The 20,020-nt window shown below is 43.8% G+C and overlaps 1 protein-coding gene across 1 annotated transcript in view; it reads left to right on the top strand.

The window, feature by feature from the left end:
* LOC108044430 overlaps positions 1-16,857 on the top strand; it is a 47,539-nt gene extending 30,682 nt beyond the window's left edge. The window contains 12 exon segments of the mRNA XM_044458042.1: positions 7-765; positions 2,252-2,446; positions 2,821-4,246; positions 4,336-4,496; positions 6,018-7,809; positions 8,893-9,099; positions 9,613-9,788; positions 10,062-11,732; positions 12,194-13,646; positions 15,250-15,332; positions 15,420-15,600; positions 16,526-16,857. Of these exon segments, the coding sequence (XP_044313977.1) occupies positions 7-765; positions 2,252-2,446; positions 2,821-4,246; positions 4,336-4,496; positions 6,018-7,809; positions 8,893-9,099; positions 9,613-9,788; positions 10,062-11,732; positions 12,194-13,646; positions 15,250-15,332; positions 15,420-15,600; positions 16,526-16,629 (8,208 nt within the window). The 3' untranslated portion in view covers positions 16,630-16,857.
* The last annotated feature ends 3,163 nt before the right edge of the window (positions 16,858-20,020 follow it).

Raw genomic sequence — 20,020 nt, 5'->3', positions numbered from 1 at the left:
TTTCAGACCGTGGCCAAGAGCACTCAGGTGGACACCCAGTTGTATCCCGTGTTCACCTCCCAAAGTGTGGACTCCAAGCAGTTGCTAATCAGCACTCGCGAAAAGCTCACTCATGTGACCCAGGACATCGAAAGGGCCCAGGATGAGATACAGCAGCGCATCCAGACCACGCTGGGCATCCAGACGAAGGATCAGCCATCGCTGGCCAAGATCGAGCAGGTGATCAACAACCTGCGCATGCTGAAGGCCAAGTTGGATGGAATCAAGTACGATTACCGCACTTTGGTGGAGAGTGTGGTGCAGTTCCTGGAGAACATAGTGCAGTTGCGTCGCGAAATAGACGAATACTTTGCGAGGAACAACCAACAGCAGCCCGCTTCCGGCGCAGATCGGAGTATCGCGGAGCACGAGAAATTCCGCGATCAGTGCATGGATAAATTTAGATCGCTAATCACACAATCCGAACTGCTGATCGATCGGGTGCGCATACTGGAGCCGCCGGGAGCCCGCGAAATCGACACCGATCGCATACTGAAACTGCTCGAGAACCTGCGATTGCACTTCGAGTCGAACAGCAGTGCCCGCATGTCGACGCTGGAGCGTCTGGAGAAGATCGAGCAGTTCCGCTCCGATCTGGAGGACATCGACAGGAGTCTGGACAGCGTTAGCCAGCAGCTCCACGAGATCAACAACCAGAGTGTCGACAGTTTGGCGGCGGCCAAGACCACGTCGCTGGCGTTCGAGTATTTTGAACGGACCATAGAGGTGAGTGAACTGCCGCCGATCGGTGTATCGGTCTATTGAGGTGGGTTAGGATCGGTCGGGTTGGCCGATGTGCGAAACTATATATTTCATTGGGTAAACATGTAGCCACAAAGTAACGAAAAGCAGGGAATCTGAAAGTTTTTCACTGCAAGTGACTTAAATGGGTGGCTTTTGATTTATGATTCTAGGGTTCAGGAAAGTGCCATTAAAAAACGATTTATTTTTAAAGATACCATATTCATGTAGCAAACTATAAACTAGCATTTAAAATTACCATATTTTTTGTTTGTTTTTAAACACATTTATTAAAGAACATAAAACACCCTCAGAGCCAAATAGATTTTTCCTATAGAAAATTTCTAAAGTTTATTAAAAACAATTTATTTGAGAACAAGCTTACATATTTTCTTTAATGATGACACCACACGACGCGATCTCTGATAGATTTCGAGTCGACTTTTGATGGGCTTAAAATTATTGAATGATCTAATCCAATTCTAGTGTTCAATGCCCAGGCAATTGAAATCAACGCGCCATCAGCGACGCTGGGGCCAAACAGCCCACACGATCGAGGTAGTCGCAGTCATGGATATATAGCTATAGATATATAGATTTAAAGATATATAGATGTAGAACAGATCGATCCCTGCATGCGACCAGAGTTGTGTGTCTTTATTTTTGCATCACTTCCCTTCGCTTACCCTTTTGGGTGGTCACCAGAACTGGCAGCCCCGCAACATTCATCAAATTTCCAAATGGGAAACGACGCACTGCCGGGATGACATTTCGAAAATATCGCAACTTTCAAAATGTTGTCGCTGTCAGCGGCAAACGATGGGCTTTAGACAGACAGCGGCAGCTGTCGTTAGTTTGTAATTAAAAACTCTGGGCCAAATACATGAAATACAACTCAGAGATACAGATACAGCAGATACAGTCGACCAGCAAGAAAACGAAACAGAAACACATTCAGACCACTTTTCAATGCACTTCTATTTGCTGTTGGGCATTTGCTGTTATAAATTGCTTCTAGCGTTCCGATTTTTATGACCAGCTAAGCCAAAAAGCAGGCGGAGGTGGATGTGCACGGAGAAAAAAAAAGGATCATATCATATCAAATTTTAATTTTTTTCATATAATATGTATACCACCACTTTTTTCCATTCCCGAAGATTTGGTTTAAATCTAAAAGTAATGAATAGGTATTTGAGTTTTTGTATCCCGATCACATTTTTATATTTTGGCTTTACTTTCAACTTACTTCAATTGAAATTTCATGGATATTGAAACAAGTTTGTTGTAATGATAATTTCTCATTTACCAACAATTTTTTTCTGTGTAAATGAATATATTCCTGCTTGGCTGCATTCTGCCTAGACACACTGCGTTTTAGTTGCTGCCTAATGGGTTAATTTGCTGGCGATATATGTATATTTTTGGCTGTCTCTAAAGATTACCTCTTCACATTTCTTACCCACACATGTAGTTGCTCGAGAAGCGGATCGAGAAGTTTACGGAGTCCACGAGCCAGCAACTTTTGATTAGCAATCCCGAGAGTGAGCGTTACGTCAAGGACGAACTGCGAAAACTCAACGACAAATGGCAGAGCTTCAAGGATCAGGTGAAGCAAAAACGAAAGAGCCTCAACCAGGCAACCGAGTTCTTCGAGGTGGTCGAAAAGGTGGGTACTTAAAATCACATAATTTAGCTTTATACGGGGATCTTAAATTATTATTACGTTACAAGCGAGTTTGCCTTTTCATTTGGACAAGTATTAAAGTTTTATTGCCAAACGCTTTTTATGTGACTTTTATAATGTATTTTAAAATGACAAATCAAAATACATAAATCATTTAAAACTTACTCAATTTGAAGGTACTTATTGTTATTATAAAAGTATTGTTGAATAACAAGCACTTATTACATTTTGAGAGTCTTCGAAATATTCTTTAAGGGCCTGTGATTCATGGTTTGCAATCGAAAAGCTATTAATAATTATTTCTTTTACAATGATCTCTTAAAATATATTTTCAATATATCTATTACCTTACCCAGATCGACGCGGAGTACCGTGAGATTAGTTACTTCTACACCAGCGTCTCCAATAAGGTTCCCTACCTCCGCGATTCCGTGGAGGCGGGCAACTTGGTCAACGATATCGAGAACTATGTGACCAGTCGAGAGTCCGCCCTGCGTTCCAAGTTGGACAGTGCCTCGCAATGTGCCCACGACATGAACAAGGTCTCCACCTTGTACAACGATGTGATGAACATCTTCCAGTCCTTCATCAAGCTCAAGATGGACATCAATGTGGTGCAGGAGCGACTGCAGCAAGAGCAGCGCCAAAAGGAGCAGAGGGAACGGGAGGCTCGGGATCAGGCGGAAAGGGACAAGGCCATGAGGGAGGCGGAGGCCAAGGAAAGGTTGTTCAGGGAGGAGCAATCCCGACTGGAGAGCCAACGACAGCAGGCGGCCATCGAGCAGGCCCAAAGGGAACTGGCGGCCAGGGAGTTGGCTCTAAGGGAGCAAGCTGTGCGGGAAGAGGAGTCCCGTTTGCAGGCCATTCGCGAGCAGGCCACGCGAGAGCAGTTGGCCAGGGAACATGCGGCCAGAGAGGAGGAGTCCCGCATCCAGGCACTCAGGGACATTGCTCGCAGGGAGGAGGAAGTGCGTCTGCAGAGCAAGCGGGATGAGGAAACTCGCATTCGTCGCGAGGAGGAGGAGCGATTCCGCAGGGAAAACGAATCCCGTTCGAAACGCGAGGAGGAGGCACGCATTCAGCGCGAGGAGATCTCCAGACTGCAATCACTTCGCGATCAGGTGGATCAGCAGCGCACGGTAACCGAAAACATCCGAAAGGACATTCAGGTGAACTCCATTTTCACGGAACTGCGCTATGCCTCGCCACTCTTCATTCGTCCTCTAAAGGATGCCGTAACTCGCGAAGGAGATCGTTTCGTGTTCGAATGCGAAGTCACGGGAACTCCAGAGCCCGCCGTGGAATGGTTCAAGGATGGCATCAGTATCCAGAATAATTCTGATTACAAAACCACCTTCGACAAGGGAATCTGCAAGCTGGTGATCGAGGAGACCTTTGCTGCCGATTCAGCCCGTTTCAGTTGCCGTGCTTCGAATCTGGTGGGAACCTGCGATACTAATGCCACCTTGTCTGTTCGGGAAAATGCCGCTGAAGTCCAGTTGGTGCCACCAAGGATCCTGCGATTCCTGGAGAGCGGCAAGGCCACCGAAGGCAGTTCCTTTCGCTTCGCTTGTGTGGTGGCTGGAGTTCCCCTGCCCACAGTTCAGTGGTTCAAAAATGACAAGTGCATCGATGATTCTCCTGACTACGTGATTAGCTACAACAATGGAGAGGCCACTCTAAAGTTCGAGGAGGTTTTCCTAGAGGACGATGCTGTGTACACCTGCAGTGCCTCAAATCCGGCGGGTATTGAACACTGTTCGGCTTCACTTATTGTGGAACGTAAGTTAAATAAACATATTTTACTATTATTTTCTGACTTAAAGATATGCCACATATTATTCACATCATTATGTATTCTCCTCTTTTAGCTTTGGAGCCCACAGAGTTGCCCAGTTTTAAGGTTCCTCTATCTAATGCAATGGCTCGAGTGGGTCAGAAGATCAAACTGGAGGCTATCGTGAGTGGAATTCCTAGGCCAGAAGTCTACTGGCTGCACAATGGCAAACCCTTCCAGCCACGCGATTCCAAGGTTAGTTCCATAAAAAGACAACAATCTCGTAAATTATAAATTTTACTGGATGTATATCTATGAATATATTTTCAAATTTCGGGTAGATCATTATTTGCGTATTTTATCTATACACTTTTCTTGCCACAATTTTCCTTTTATATTTTTTGCCTTTTGCAAGTCTGCCAATATTTTGTCTCCTTTGGGTATGAATAAATTATATTGAAAAGACAAGTGTTGACAAATTAATTTTTGAAGAATTTAGCTATATTAGTAAATGGAACATAAATTATTTAAATTCAGAATAACATATTCGGTTATGAGAGCTAGAGGAATCAAATATTTGAATGAAACTATTTTCCTTATGCTTCCACTCGAAAAATTCCTGAGCAAATGTATTGTAGAAAAATTGTTTAAATATGTTCAATTAAATTAGCTTTGAAAGGAAACCCCCAAAGATTTCCGCCGACTTTCTCTCGAGTGTGATCAGATCCCCCCTGCAAAGGGTAAACAAATTGGAAGGCATACCACCTAGTACAATTCCCCCAACTGTCTGGCGATTGACCATTTCCATATACACAGAAACTTTGTATATACCACATGAAAATCTTTGGCTTGATAAAGCAGAGAGAATTCTATATTTTTTGCGGTGGGCGTTGCATGTGCGGTTTGGACTCAACAGACTCGTAGTTCCAAAATTCAAAAGAAACGCTCTGTCTGACGTCAGTCACGCATTTCGCCTCTCCCCACTGAAGATGATCGTTGGTCAAACAGAATTCAAGGCGATCTTTTTGAAAACACGCCAACGCACTTTACAGACAGACAGAGCACTGCATAAGTTTGGCCAGCATATAGCCGCCATATAATAATAATAATATCTAATAGCCGAATGGCTGCAACTTTTGGCAGAAAGCCTCTGTGCAACGAGCCATGCGAGCATGGCAAATCCAATTCACCACAGTCAGGCCAGGCAATTTGTTTATTGTGGGCGCCAACATTGTGTATACAAATATGCGAATATATATCTTTGCAGATTTTCATTTTCATATGGCAAATGAAAACCGAAAAAAACGAATAAAAATTAAAAATTAAGAAATGATTTCATTGGCCGCACTTTTAATTGCCGCGTCGTCGCTTGTTTGACAAAACATGATCTCACTTCTCATTTTGATGAATTGAATTTCAATCATTTCAATTATTCGAACAAATCCCCGATTGTTCTCCATTGATGCGTTGAACACCTGAACTCAGGTGCTTCCTGCAATTTGGGGCAAAACAAAGATCATTTGTTGTGGGAAAATAAACAAAGTGCGAGCACTCTGCCTCTCCAAACCGCCGGATGTGCCTCATCCGCACACATAGACAATCGTAAATAAGATTTAAATCGGTGTAAAAAAGAAGGAAAATTTTTAATTGCAAAAAAAAGCACAAAACTAGAACGAGCCGACAGCATTCAAAATTCACCACATTTTCATCGGATGGTGTGGTGAGTACCGAAACTCAAACTGACTAGACTTTCCGTGCTTTTCTCTGTACTTTCAGTACGAATACGGCCGCGTAACGCTGATAATCCCGCAGGCCTATCCAAACGACGCCGGATCCTACGTCCTGAGCGCCAAGAACTTAGCTGGCGAGGCCTATACCAGTTGCAACGTGATAGTGAAGGGTCGCCTGCCCAACGAGACCTCCGATTCCGAGATGGCCAGTGACATAGAGCCCATCAAGCCGGCCGTGCATCTGCCGCTGAAGGATGTATCCATATTCGAGGGCAAACCTGTGCGGCTGGACTGCGTGATTGTGGGTCAACCGGAGCCAGAGGTGATCTGGTATCATAATGAGCGACCTGTCAAGGAATCCGCCGACGTGCAGTTGCTCTTCCAAGGGGACAGGTGCTCCCTGATCATCCAAGAGGTTTACCAAGAGGACGCAGGTCACTACAAAGTGGTGGCTATAAATTCTGCGGGCGAAGCCTCTAGCAATTGTGAGCTCAAGGTGACTCCCCTGAATCAAGCGGAACCAGCCACACGGGCTCAGGCGGAAAGGCAATCCCTGCCCAAGGATTCGCAGCCCAAGTTCGAACGACTTCTCTCCGATGTTTTGGCCGACGAAGGCGAGCAGGTAATCCTGGAAGTCCAGGCCAGTGGTGATCAACCCTTGACCGCTCAGTGGTTCCTGACCAACAAGGAACTCCAGTTGGATCAAAGGATCACCACCCAATCCGACTCCGAACTGGGCATCTTTAAACTTATCCTGAACAATGTGAGTGGCGATGACAAAGGAGTGTATACGGTGAAGGTCACCAATCCAGCGGGAGATGCCAAGTGCTTTTCGCATCTGATAGTGAAATCGGTGAATGCACCTGAAAATCGTAGAAGTAGTCAGTCTTCGGTAGAAATTGTCGACCGCCATCAGTGTCCAGAATTCAAAGAACTCTTCAGCGACAAACAAGGCGAAATTGATGAGGTGATCAAGTTCGAGTGCATTGTCAAGGGCAAACCGACACCTAAAGTCCATTGGTTCTTCAACGATCAACCCGTTCATGGTCACAATTTCCTGGTCTCAACAAGTGGAGAACGTCAGGTGTTGACCATTCAGAAGTTGACCCATGATGCCGTGGGCAAAATCAGCTGTGTGGCTGAAAACGAGGCAGGCAAGGCAACCTGTGTGGCCTTCTTGAATATCCTTGGAAGTGGATTGCCCGCCTCTAGTGATGTTCAGACAATGAGCCAGGAACACAACACGGAGTCGTCGAGAGTTACTATTAAAAAGCAAACCTTCACCACAACCTCCACATCGCAGGTCAACTCGTATGAGGGAAATGCCCCCCAGACCGAAGTTCATCACTCCTCCGCTCACATTGATCAATCGCTGAAGCAACTTGGCCAACAGCGACCCGAGATCGTGGAGAGTCATCACTACCAGGAGCTGCACAAGAGCAAGGAGATGAGCAGTCCCAGTGTGCAGCAGAAGTCCTTTAATTTCATCCAGTCCAGTGCCTCCAATGGACAATCCGCCGTGGCCATCCCAGATTCGCCCACTCGCCTCAGGAGGGAAATCGCACCCAGGTTCACCACTCCCCTCAGCGGAAAGATCGTGGACCAGGGCACCGATGTCAGCATGGAGGCCATCTACGACGGCTTTCCCTCGCCCGAGATCAAGGTGGAGAAGAACGGAGGTCAGCTGTTCGACGACGCCCACACCAAGATCTCCAACAAGTGCAATCGCGTGACCATCGAACTCAAACAGGTGGGCGTGGCCGATGCGGGACGCTATGCCGTGACCGCCTCCAATACGGTGGGTCAGTCCACCAGCACTGCGGATTTGGTAGTTAAAAGTGAGTATCAGAAATATATATTCAAGAGTGGTGTTAAGAGATAGAGTAACTAAACAGACATTAATAGAATTTAATATAATATGGAGGCCAACTAAATACTTAAGTAGGTTCTGTAGTATTTTGGCTAAAAAGGATTTCCATTTACTTTTTATAAGACATAAAATATTTATGGCAAAGATTCCCAACCATAACCTTGATCTAATTATTTAAAGGAAATACTGGAAACTTTTTTAGGCAACACATAAAATCTCTGAAAAACGGAAATGTTATTTTTTAATGGCGCCGAACGTTAGCTTGTCCGCGACCTAATTTAACGTATCAAATTACGACCACCCCGGCTATTTCTTTAGGAAATCAATTTCCCAGAATTAAATGAACTAAAAAAGCTGGCGAAAAGTGTTAACAAATCTAAATAACCACATACACATGTTCCCTGGGATGGGCCCTATATCATATGTTGGCGTTTGCTCTGTCCGTTTGTCCGTGTCCGTTTGTCCGTCTGTCCATGCGCCACATCAATCAGCGGAGAGCATTAAAGTGTCATTGTCGAGGGACGAGGGGACCGTCAATAGATCTTCAAACGTCAATGGCTTGAATGCCGCTCGACTGCCTCCCAGAATATTGATGAGTTTTTAGTGGTCGACGGGGTTGGAGGATGGATGCTTCTCAGCTATATTGTTTTTGTTTATATTTCAATCGTTTTTGTATGGCTGGTGCTGCCCGGGTGAGGGAGAATCTTGGCCAATGCAAAAGATTTTCTTACACAAATTTATAAATATTCTCTGGGGTTGGGGCTGTGGGATAATGTCTGCAATTATTATTATGTAAATCGCGTTGAAGACCGAGATCGTTTATTTACTCGGGCTGTTTGCAGATTTGTCGCTGCCTGCAATGTGTGTTTGAGATTATTTTTACTGCCTGTCGGCTGTCTAAACGAATTATTCATTATGGCCGATTATTGGGACGGCTGTTCAAGTAAATTTTTCACCAACAGATCTGTTGCAATGACACACAAAGGCTGATATATACTTGTGTTCACATATGTTAATGCTAATGGTTTGGTATGCTTTTCATCGAATTTAGAGACCATATTCCCGCCTGTGTTTGGGCGACGTCTGCAGGCTCAAGTCAGCAAGAAGGGCGAGAAACTAATCATGGAGGTTGAGGTCACAGGATTGCCCGAACCCACTGTCACCTGGCTGAAGGACGACAAGCCACTGAAGGATGCAGGCATCTCCGAGCATCGCCTGCTGGCCCAGGGCAACTCATACAGACTAATAATCGAGAAGGGTAACTATCTATTCCATCATCACCGCCCACATCACAAAGCTGTGTATTTAAACATTTTACTTTCGAATTTCCTTTCGAAATTAGCGAAATCGAAAGGAAATGACAGCTAAATGGCAGCACAAGCAAATTGTTTATTTAACCCACATTTATTGAATGTTTAATTTATCGAACATCAGCATAAACATGTTTTTGCAAACATCTCAAGCAAACTATTTAGGTCTTTAAACTTGTTTATATAAGTTTTAATTGCCCATTAAATTTTATTGTGTAAGGATGTGAACTGCTGCACTTTACGTATTAAATATAATTTGTACAAATATTTGAATACAAGGAATTAAATTAAAGTGAATTGAGATATAGTCATCAGATATGTATAAACATTTGTTACATAAATTAATAATGTAGTTATAAATGGGGTTTTTAAGCAAGTTAATTATAAATCAAAGACTAAGTAATGATGGACCCAGTTAAGTTTTAATTTTATATAACATGTAATATTTTTAAATTTTTTAGCGCAAACCTCTGACTCTGGAAAGTACATGGTGCGTGCCACAAATGCAGGAGGTGAGGCCAAGAGCATTGCCGACTGCGCTATTTTGGAGCCTTCTCCGGAGCGGATGCAGGAAGTGGTGAAGACCATCGTGTATGAGACGGGTCCAGTGGCTCCGTCCAGCGAATTCAAAACCGAAGTAAGTGTGCATGTGCTCAATATCTAACCACCGACTACTATGCATTATCCTCCACGATCACCTACAACTCTTTCAATCTACTCCGATCTATTCTATCTCTTCTTTTTCGACTCTGTTAACTTACTATAATATCGATCAATATAATAAACCAAACTTTTGTGAATTTTCTCCTCTCATGATGTCAACGTCGTTCGTTCTTTCGTTTCGCTTTGCTCATTCCACGGGTTTACCACACTCCATCATCACACAAAAAAACACAATGAACCGATCCAGGTGCCGACTCAGAATGGGAACAGCGGAACCCAACAGTCGTTCCAGAGCAGTCAGACCGATGTGACCAGTGCCAATGATCTCCACGGTTTGTCCGAGTCGAAAGTGATCACTGAGCATCGTTGCACCACCGAGGCAACCATGCGTCTAGAGCACAAATCGAACTACCTGGATCTGCCCGAGCTGACCTCGCGACCCAAGACACCGACCACAAGCGACACCATCACCATCACCACGAACACAGCCACTGCCAGCATGGTTCAGCCCGATCAGACACATCCCACCACCACCACAACCACCTCCACAACCAAAGCCCCACCGCCCGTGCCACCCAAGCCCTGTACACCAGTGGTGGCCACCACCTTTGGCCAACAGCAGCAGCAACTACCGCAGACGTTGACCAGCACCAGATACGAGCAGAGCGAGCACAAGTCGACCACCTCCTCGTCCTCGTTTGACTACTTCAAGAAGATCGATGAGGAGACGGTGACCCAACGACCCAAGCCACTGGCCTTTAAACCCCTGGAGACTGTAGTGCGACAACCGCAGGCGCAATCCCTGGCGGAGGAACTCAGAAGTCTTAACTTGATACCAGGAGATGCCCCGGAGTTCTGCTACTCACCAAAAGCAGAAAGAAGCGAACCGAAGGTACCACTAATCACCGAGAAGATCAAGATACTTTCCGAGGTCCAACCCATGGAGCCACCACCGCAGGGTGGTGTACCCGTATTTCCACCGCCTTTGGGTCTCCAAACTGTGCAACACGAAACCACAACAACTAAGGAGGTGAAGGTGGAGTATGGACAGCCCATTGTGCGTCCTGCAGCGGTTCTGGCTACTCCTGCCCAACAGAATCCACGTTCACCATCTCCAAAACCCTCCGCCGAAGGAGTGGCCATGTCGAGGCTATGGACACCCTCTGGGGTCACTGGCTACACCAGTGATGTGGAGCAGAAATCGGAGAAAACGGTGATCACCAAGTTAACCACACCTACTCCAACCAAGGAGCTGAATGCACCTTTCCTGGTGAATCAGATAGTGAAGAGCATAGCTCCGACCACAGCGCCTGTAACTCACATGGTAAATGTGGAACTGGAACCTGGAACTCCACCAGAGATTTGCTTTGCTCCCAAGGTGGAAGAAACTCGCCGTCGTTCTATTGTCGAGAGTATGGAACAGAAGCTTGAACAGAACTTAATCCAAGGACCCAGCAAAGTCCTGCCTCACTCGGTGCCCACTTTGACACCCACCACTGCACCACATGTTCAGACGAAACCTTTGGGCAACACCACCTACAGACCACCACCTCCTGTTCTACCCACCCGGTTGGGACTCTACGAAAGCGATTACGAGAGTGATCGGTACAAGTACAGTGGCAGTGAATCGGATGTGGAGCCGGGAAATCGCAACCAACAACAACAGGCCACCACTGAGACTTCCTTCAAGTCCAGTGGCTATGCAGCTGATACAGAAGAGCATTCGAGCTATCGAAAATCGGAGACAAGTTACTACGAGACCAAGTCATCATCCACTATGGGAAATGCACCACCGCAGACGCAATTCCCAAAATTGCAGCCTGAACCACCGGCACCGGTTTACTTCACCCCGAAGCCACAACAGCAGGCTCAACCTCAAGTCCCACCACAATCGAATTTTAGCAGCCAGGAGGCGAAGGTTCGCATTAGATCTAACTCTGTGTCTATCTGTGTGTCGTTACTATTGTCGTTCATTGTTGTTGTCGTTGTCGCTAGCACTGGGAGCTCAAAGATAGCTTCCTATTACACCAGCAAACAGCCTCTGTGTCGTTGTTGTTCTTACTAGTTAACCAGCTAACACCCAAGCCCTGAAATACACGCCCATTAATCACTAAGCTCCTTGATTATCATCCACATTTTACATTAGATTAAGCATTAATGCCTTCTTAGTTTGAAAAGTTCTAAGAACTTTCGAGTACTAAGACCTCCTGTTCGTTCATTTGATTGATGTTTCATTTACCCTACTCCAACTTTAACTATCAACCTAATCGAGTTAAGCATTCGCCTGATATCTAAACCCGTTCGTTAACTCACATTACCCTCTGTGTCTGACTTCCCTTAAGGTAATATGATTATTAATTTGGTTTATTTTCACTTTAGGACTACAAGTACACCTCGTCGAGTATGACCAGTAACTACTCCCACAACATGCAGAGCAGCAGCCGTTCGTCGCATCACGAAACCAAGTTCTCCTCGTCGGCGGCCCCACCACCAGTGGTCACCTATCCCAGTCCCATTCCTGCCCAAAGGAAAACCCCGGCTGCGGAGTTTAGCGACTATAGCAGTGAGATTGATGAACGCTTCCGTTCCGTGTCCCGTGCCAATGAATCCGATGCGGAGATCAAGGGCTATCGAGTGGTGTTCCCACCTACACCCACTCCCCGCACTAATATTGCCACCAACGGGCATAAGTCGCCAGTGGTGGTGATTACGCCCTCGCCCATGGAATTTGAGCCTGCTCCTCAGGAGTTGGGTGGCAGCTATGCCAGGCCCAAGTTTGAACCGATTGGCAAGGAGATTCGCCACGAAATCAAAACAGAGAGCAGTTCGAAGCAGTCCAAGTTTATGCAGAGCCAGCAGCAAAGTCAGCCTGTTTTCAAGCCAAAACCTGTGGCAGCCAAGTTCATAGCTGCCACGCAGCAGCAACCCAACAACACCGCCCGTCCGACCATGTACTACAATGCTGTTGCTGGAGCTCCGATGCACCTGGCCAAGGTGGCCACCGAAACGAAGAACGTGATGCAGATGCACGAGTCCACGGAGAGCTCTCAGCGGGTGGTGAATATGCAGCAGACCAAGAGAGTCATCCACTTCGATAGTCCGCAGGAGCAGCGGGATCAACAGATTGTGGAACCGTTTCCTTACAGTCCCGCCACAAGCCGCACGCCCTCGAGGCAATCCCATCTGCCACCGCCAGCCACTCCCACGAAATTCATACCTGGAGAATTCCGGGAGAGTGATTACGAGAGTGAGATCGAAGGAGCACGCATCCAACCGCTGTGGTCACCATATGGCGATGGTCTGACCAAGGGTTTCAGGCGCGTGGCGCCACCTCAAGGTGCCGGAAGGTCCTGCAGTCTGCCACGAACCTACGAAAGGGTGTTGTCGCCCATGGAGTTTGATCGTGGACCCGAAATGCCCAGCAAGATCCAAGTGGATATCAACACGCTGAGGAAGGAGCAACGCGGTGGAAGTACAGTGACCACCCAGCATCGTACTCAGTCCTTGAACAGGAACTCCACCATGAGGCAGCAACAGCAGCAGCAACAGCAACTGCAACAGCAACAGCAGCAGCAGTCCATGGATCAGATAGATAGGGCCGGAACTCTGCCCCGATATGGTTATAGCAACCTGCAACAGCAGGCCGAGAATCAGGGACGTCGCATGGGCTCCACCTTCCTCCAGAAGTCTCACCAATTCGTGGATGATGTGAGCAGGGAGGTGAGGAGCACTGCCTCGAATGGCATCCGTCCAGGTTTCAAAAGGGCTCCCAGCGAGGGCAGCAGCCAGCAACCTCAGGCCTTCCGGGATGAATCGCGCGTCTCTCAATACGGTAAGTCTTCACTTTTCATTGAATCCTCGGACTAAAGCCCGCAGTAGAGATTTGGAGCCAGCTCCCACACATTTGAATTGGTATTATCAGAATTGAAATTTGAAAATTGAGAATTCAGTTGAATTGGTTTGAGAAATTTGCATCCGCATCCACCTTAAAATCAGAGTTTATTAGGTTGAAATTATTCAAGTTTCTTATTCGGAACAAAATCTTTACTAATCCTTAGACAAATTCTATAATCACTTATTGAGTTGACATTATTTTATTATAAAATTCGTTATTTCATTTAAGACCTTTACTAATTTGTTATTATTTAGATTTCATATATTTTATGATTTTAATGGTTCCAATCCGAACTTTACTAATCTATACTCATTCAACGAACATATATAGTGTTTGTGTATATATTTATATTTTTTTGGACTTATGAGTTACATTACATACATTAAGCGTTCAAAGAATTATTTATTTTATTTATGTTTACTTATAAGTTGACTTTTATTTTTACATTTACCGGAACCCATGTGATCAGTTTGTTATCATCCAGAAATCCCTATTTTTTGTGGTTCATAACAATGCCTTTATAAGCTCATGTACGCTTTCTTTCCCCAATTATGAATATAAACCCCTTATTGTATACGTTTGTCTGTAAACTGTGATCAGGCACCAAATGCGTCGACCCCAATACCGGTTTAATCTATTTCAAATACGATTTTGGCTATGAGTTTGGCATCCTGTTTCCCGGCGAGGGCCACAAGTTCGTGAGTAGCCAGTGGAACAGCAGCAGCAATAGCAACGGCAATGCCGGGCCAATCCAAAACGGACGCCACTCCCCGTATCCCCTGAAACTTGCTCCCGGCAATGAGTTGGTGATTCCCGTCCAGCACGAGAGATCCACCCAGGGATACAGTTCCGATAACGAGGTTCAGCGAAGGAATCAGACCAGGAACTGGTCGGCCAGTAAACCAAAGGCTCCGCGAAGCTTCACTAGCCAACAGAAGCGCTATAGCCTGCCCAGTTGCCACAGCCTCGATATCCACCTGGACCGCCTCCATGCCCAGGCTCCTCGACTGCCGCCGGATCAGATGATCCGCACAGGTACTGAAGCACTCAAAAAGTGGACGGCTGTCACCAGATGAAAGCCACCAATCAGAGCTTAACGCTATCACATTTCGCTATCGATGTTGTCAATTAGTCTAGGACAAGTTTATGTTGTGAACACGATTGTCGCTTACCAAAGATATAAACTAAAAGATACTTTTGTATCTTTTGGACTAAAGAGCGACAATCGTGGTTTTGTGCCCTTGTGATTAACCCTCCAAAACGTCATCGGCAGTAGTTTAAGTGTGTAAATATGCAGGTCCTGTTGTTTTAACCCCAATTCGAAAAGCATGCTAACCAAAAAAGAGAAAATACCCAGCTTGCTGCCTTGTTTTTGCATGAAATGTTTGTTTGCGTTCTTCGTGTTTAAATTTTAAAGTGAATCGTACTTCTAAGTGTTTGTGTTTCGTGCTTGCCGCGTGCTAATCCCACTAATGGATGCGCTTTGAAAACGCTGAGCCAGAGATTCTAATGGTTTCCCCCACTCCGACTCCAAATCCAGTGCCGGAACTGCCCAATACGGAACCCGTCAATGCGCATCTGAGTCGCGATGAGCTGGCACAAAGGCAGCCATTATTCATAACGGTAAGCCAGAGTCATTAACCCCGAACCCACTAAGTCTAAAACCCGTAAATCTCCCTCTGATCCACCCGAAATCCGCCGGACGGACAGCCCCTGAAAGACATCGCAGTCGGTGTGGGCGGAACGGCCCGATTCGAGTGCATTGTGCAGGCGCATCCGCAGCCGCAGGTCAACTGGACGCACAACGGCGGTCACTTGGAGTCCGGCAGCAGGCACTGCATCGAGTACCGGAACGGCGTGTGCCGGCTAACACTGCCGCAGGCCTATCCAGGTGAGTAATGCGGGCAAAGGGGTCAGCCACAGAGGCACTCAACAAAATTGGGGGCTCTGTTGTAGGACTTTTCATTAACAAGTGGTCTGGAAAAACATATTGGCAAGAAACATCACTTCTAAAGTTCAGTTTTGAACAAAGCAGAATAACCAGGTTATAATAATAGTAATATTTCATATTAAAGTAATTAATACGTTATTTTTGTACACAAGTTTATCTTTATTTTATTATATATTTTTTTTAAATAGCTAAAAATCGGCCCCAAAATACAAACCAAGCTGAAAATACAGTTTTTTAGAGAATTAAACCACGATCCCTTAGAAGTATTCCATTTGTAAATCGGATGACTGTAAGAAAAGTTATGGGGTTAGAAGTGCAGGTTTTGGGTGACTTTTCAGCAAAGCCATTTTTCGAAAATTTGGAAAGGGGTAACATCATTAAAATGACGGAAAATCGACCCCAAAATACAAAACAAACTGGAAACACAGTTTTTTAGAGAGTTAAACCACAATCATTTAGAAGTATGCCATTTATAATTCGGATGCCTGTGAGAAAAGTTATGGGATTAGAAGTGCAGGTTTTAGGCCAGATTTCTGCAAAGCTGTTTTTCGAAAATTTTGAAGTTTTCTTACTTTGAAAAGCTGCATTTTAATTTTCTATTTTAATATTTTAAGACTTTATAATATACGTTTGAAATCAATGTTTAATTTTAGTATTAAAAGATAGTCAATTTAAATGTTTAGATTCAAAATCTTTAAAAAAAATCTTAGTGACCTGGAACATGAATGATGCTCCCATTTAAAACACCCTTATTTTTCTCTGAGTGTAACCAAATCAGACCAGCTCATTAATCGTTTTACCTTCTCTCTTCCTCGTTTCCGCCTGGAATCCTTGGCTTTCATCGGAATGGGTCGGAATCCTGCAGATGACAACGGCAGCTACGCCTGCACCGCCATGAATCCACTTGGAGCTGCAACCACCAGCGGAAATTTGACCGTTTCGAGCACAAACCGTGGATTTAGATACTAAGATTGTTTAAATGCAACTATTATTATTATTTGCTTTATGATTTGTTCAATGCCAAAGTTTCGCCTTATTGTGTGTATGTATTCACTGTGCCACTTATTTCTGACCTATTGTTTTTGGGTTGGTGGGATTTAAAGACCCCAGCCAAAGTCCCCATTATACATGCATACAACAAAGGAATATAGTATTACTTGTGTTTTTGTCGAAAAAATAAACAAACATTGAAACGAAGGAGGAAAGTGTGTTTCTTTTGCATATGAGTTTTCCGGGTTTTTCTCTCATAGCTGATCGTGAAAAGCTTGAATGGGTGGCGCTCTCTAGGCAGAATATCAAGCATTATGTTCGAAAAAGCTATAGATCTTTATTCGAAAAAGCTTTCGAGATATTTAGGCGTTAGATGGCGCCAAACGATCGCAGATTTCAGAATTTTTAAACATATATATATATTAATATTTTAAACATAATCAATATTGAAAAAGAAATGTGCACAAAATTAGATTTATTATTCTCGTTTTGTGTTTAGTGTGTTTACATTTTTATTGAGCCCTCTGATCTCTGAAAAATAATCTTGCAGATTAGTTTTGACATTAATTCTGATATGCTTTGATCTTTTTTCCAAGATTAATTATTCTTTTAGCACACATTTATTTGCTGCCTTGGGAAAAGTTTTTAATTTCAATTTCAGAATTACAGAATTTTAAAATCACATTTTTCTTGTCAAGCACTTAGTCCATCAATTAATTTCAGTCTTTTGCTTTTCATTACTCATTGCTGTATAAATATTTAAACTAGGCCAAAAAAACTACTTTCAAAATCAGGTCAGATAATTCGAAAAAACTTAAAACCATCGGCTGAACAAATGTTTGGATTTTTATGTGGAATGAAATGTTGTGGGTGGGCGGCTGACGGTTCGACAAAGTTTCGCACTGCTACTCATAAATGATTTATTTGCCTTTCTGCAATGTTTATTTATCTAAATTTCATGGCATTTTCTTTTTGTCGCGATAGCTTGCCAAGAATCAGCGGCGAGTAAAACGCGCAAAATGCGAAAAATGTTCAAGAAACAAAGGGGCAGCAAAGAAACTCGGACAGGCCAGACATAAACACTCTCGGCTGTCAAGGCAATGAGTACACATGGGCCCAGTATTTAGGCCTTAGAAAGTCCTTGACACTGACCCACAGCACCTGCTGTGTTGCCAACTATTACAGTATATCTCAGGAAGTAGCTGAATCGCTCGGTTAAATAGCTATAAATCAATGGGAATCATTTAAAGTAGTTATACAATTGGTAACTTGAATTTTTAAAAATATATTTTTTAATAAAAACGTAGTAATTGCTTTGGATTTTTATTGAAATATTGTATAATATTGTATAAAATATTATAATGTGGAAAATTACGACACGTCATCCTGGAAAAAATGCAAAATATTTAAGAACGAAATGAAAATATATATACAATGAAATATACATATATATACAAGTATAGGAACAAGGTTCTAAACAAATTGTAACAAATTTTAAGAACCAATAAAATTACTAGATTGCCTCAGCAAATAGCCATGCTCACCATTTACAACCCCATCTGAATTTGCCATTTACTTTGGGACATTTGACACACTTCTGCTGGTGATTAGTCGCTGGTGGGTGGGCGTTTGAAACGTTAGTTGGGTGCTTTTGGGGGTTCAAGGTCCTCGCCTGCCAATCTGCCAATTCTAATTGTGTGCTTAGTGCCTGGCCAAAGTGTTCTAGTCATTAGGCAGCGGTCCAAGAAACAAATTAGATCCCACTCACGGACCAAATGCAGGCACTCTGAGTCATTTGCAGCATCATGGCCAGTGCTTAGTGCATCGTTTACGAAAATATAATGGCGTGGTAATTTCAATTGAAATCCGATTTTGAATGCGAGCATATGGCCACATTTTGCACCTTAATGAATCATAAAATTGCTTACCCCACCGATAACACTCTTAGATATATATTAAAAAAAACTCTGTCAAAATAAAATTCGTTGCAAAATTATGAAAAACATTTCGCGTGTGGCGATTTGCAATGCGAAATTAAAATATTCGGCCGTGTCTGTGTAGCATATTTATTTTTTGTTTCGATGTTCTTTTTTATTTGGCACATTTGCAAAATTTCACTCGCTTAGTGCAAACACAATATATGTGTATCGTGTGGCAAATGTTTTGCCAGTGCGAAAAGGTAAATGTTATTTCAGCAGATTCCGATACCTAAAGCCTGAAATGCCTGGATTTTTCGGCAGAGAGTGCCAAAATATGTGCTACATATTTTGACCACCAAAGTGTCCCATCTACATTTTTTTGTGATGATTCCTTTCCGCAGCTATACAAACATTTGGCATTATGGTTTTTTCCCTGCTATCTGTGTTTTTCTAAATTAATTGGGTAATTTTCTTAAAATAGCAAATGAACTCAGCGCAACAAGTCACAAACCACACACAGCACACAATTTTTCTTTTGCCACTTTAAAAATTCGTTCATATTTTCCTAGATTTTCTTTGTTTTGTTCAGATTTGTGTGGATGAGGAAACAATTTGGTGATCCATTAGTTGGGGTCTTTCTCTGGGATCCAGTTGAGTGGTTTATTATGATAGTATATTAGATCAACATGGCAAAGGCGTGGTCGCACTTTTAATAAATGCAGAATAATTTAGGATGTTTATGATCATGAGGGAATTAATGAGCTATTTACTGAATAGTTCCTAAAGCTAACTACGTCGTACTGCAGAAATATAGATATGTGTTTTATATAATTTATACATTCTGGCAGATAATTTTGTATAGCCGGCGCACTTGCCTCATATAAATTTTAATAAAACTATTTCCGCTTTGGTTTCAGTCAAATTCTTGGGCCGCCACGACAATCTATAGGTACATTTAACCAAAATTTATATATGTTTATAAACTGGATAAGAGCCAAAGGCATTCGAATGCGATACTATAAAGTAGTTGGGAGCCTCGTAAAATTGTTTTCCTCACACCCACGGGCAGCAGAAAACTGTAATAAACCAGCAGCAGTTCAGAAACTTAAGGAATTGGCCCAGAACTGCGCAGATGTTGGCCAAAAGCATTTAGCACTTCAGTTCGCCCAGCGTTTGTGCAAACAAGAAAATATTTTAATGTCTTTATGCATAGATTTAATTTAATTGGGCGCAACAAACTGAAAGACTGGCGCCTTGAAAGACCCGCGAATTCAGTTGCATAATCCCCGATGACAGGTAGCCTCCTCTGGGGAATGGGTTATTTTGTTTTTTTGGGAACGGACTCTGAAACATCCGTGCTGCCACGCGTTGATGACCCTGCCAGCCAAGTCAGTCACTCTTTCGGGGCGAAAAGAAATGAATCTTGGCAACTTATTTATTTATACGCACGC

Source organism: Drosophila rhopaloa, unplaced genomic scaffold (assembly GCF_018152115.1).
Source record: "Drosophila rhopaloa isolate 14029-0021.01 unplaced genomic scaffold, ASM1815211v1 contig_163, whole genome shotgun sequence".
In the NCBI taxonomy this organism is placed as follows: Eukaryota; Metazoa; Arthropoda; class Insecta; order Diptera; family Drosophilidae; genus Drosophila; species Drosophila rhopaloa.
The sequence above is the reverse complement of the archived record's forward strand: the minus strand, read 5'-3'. Positions and strand labels throughout refer to the sequence as shown.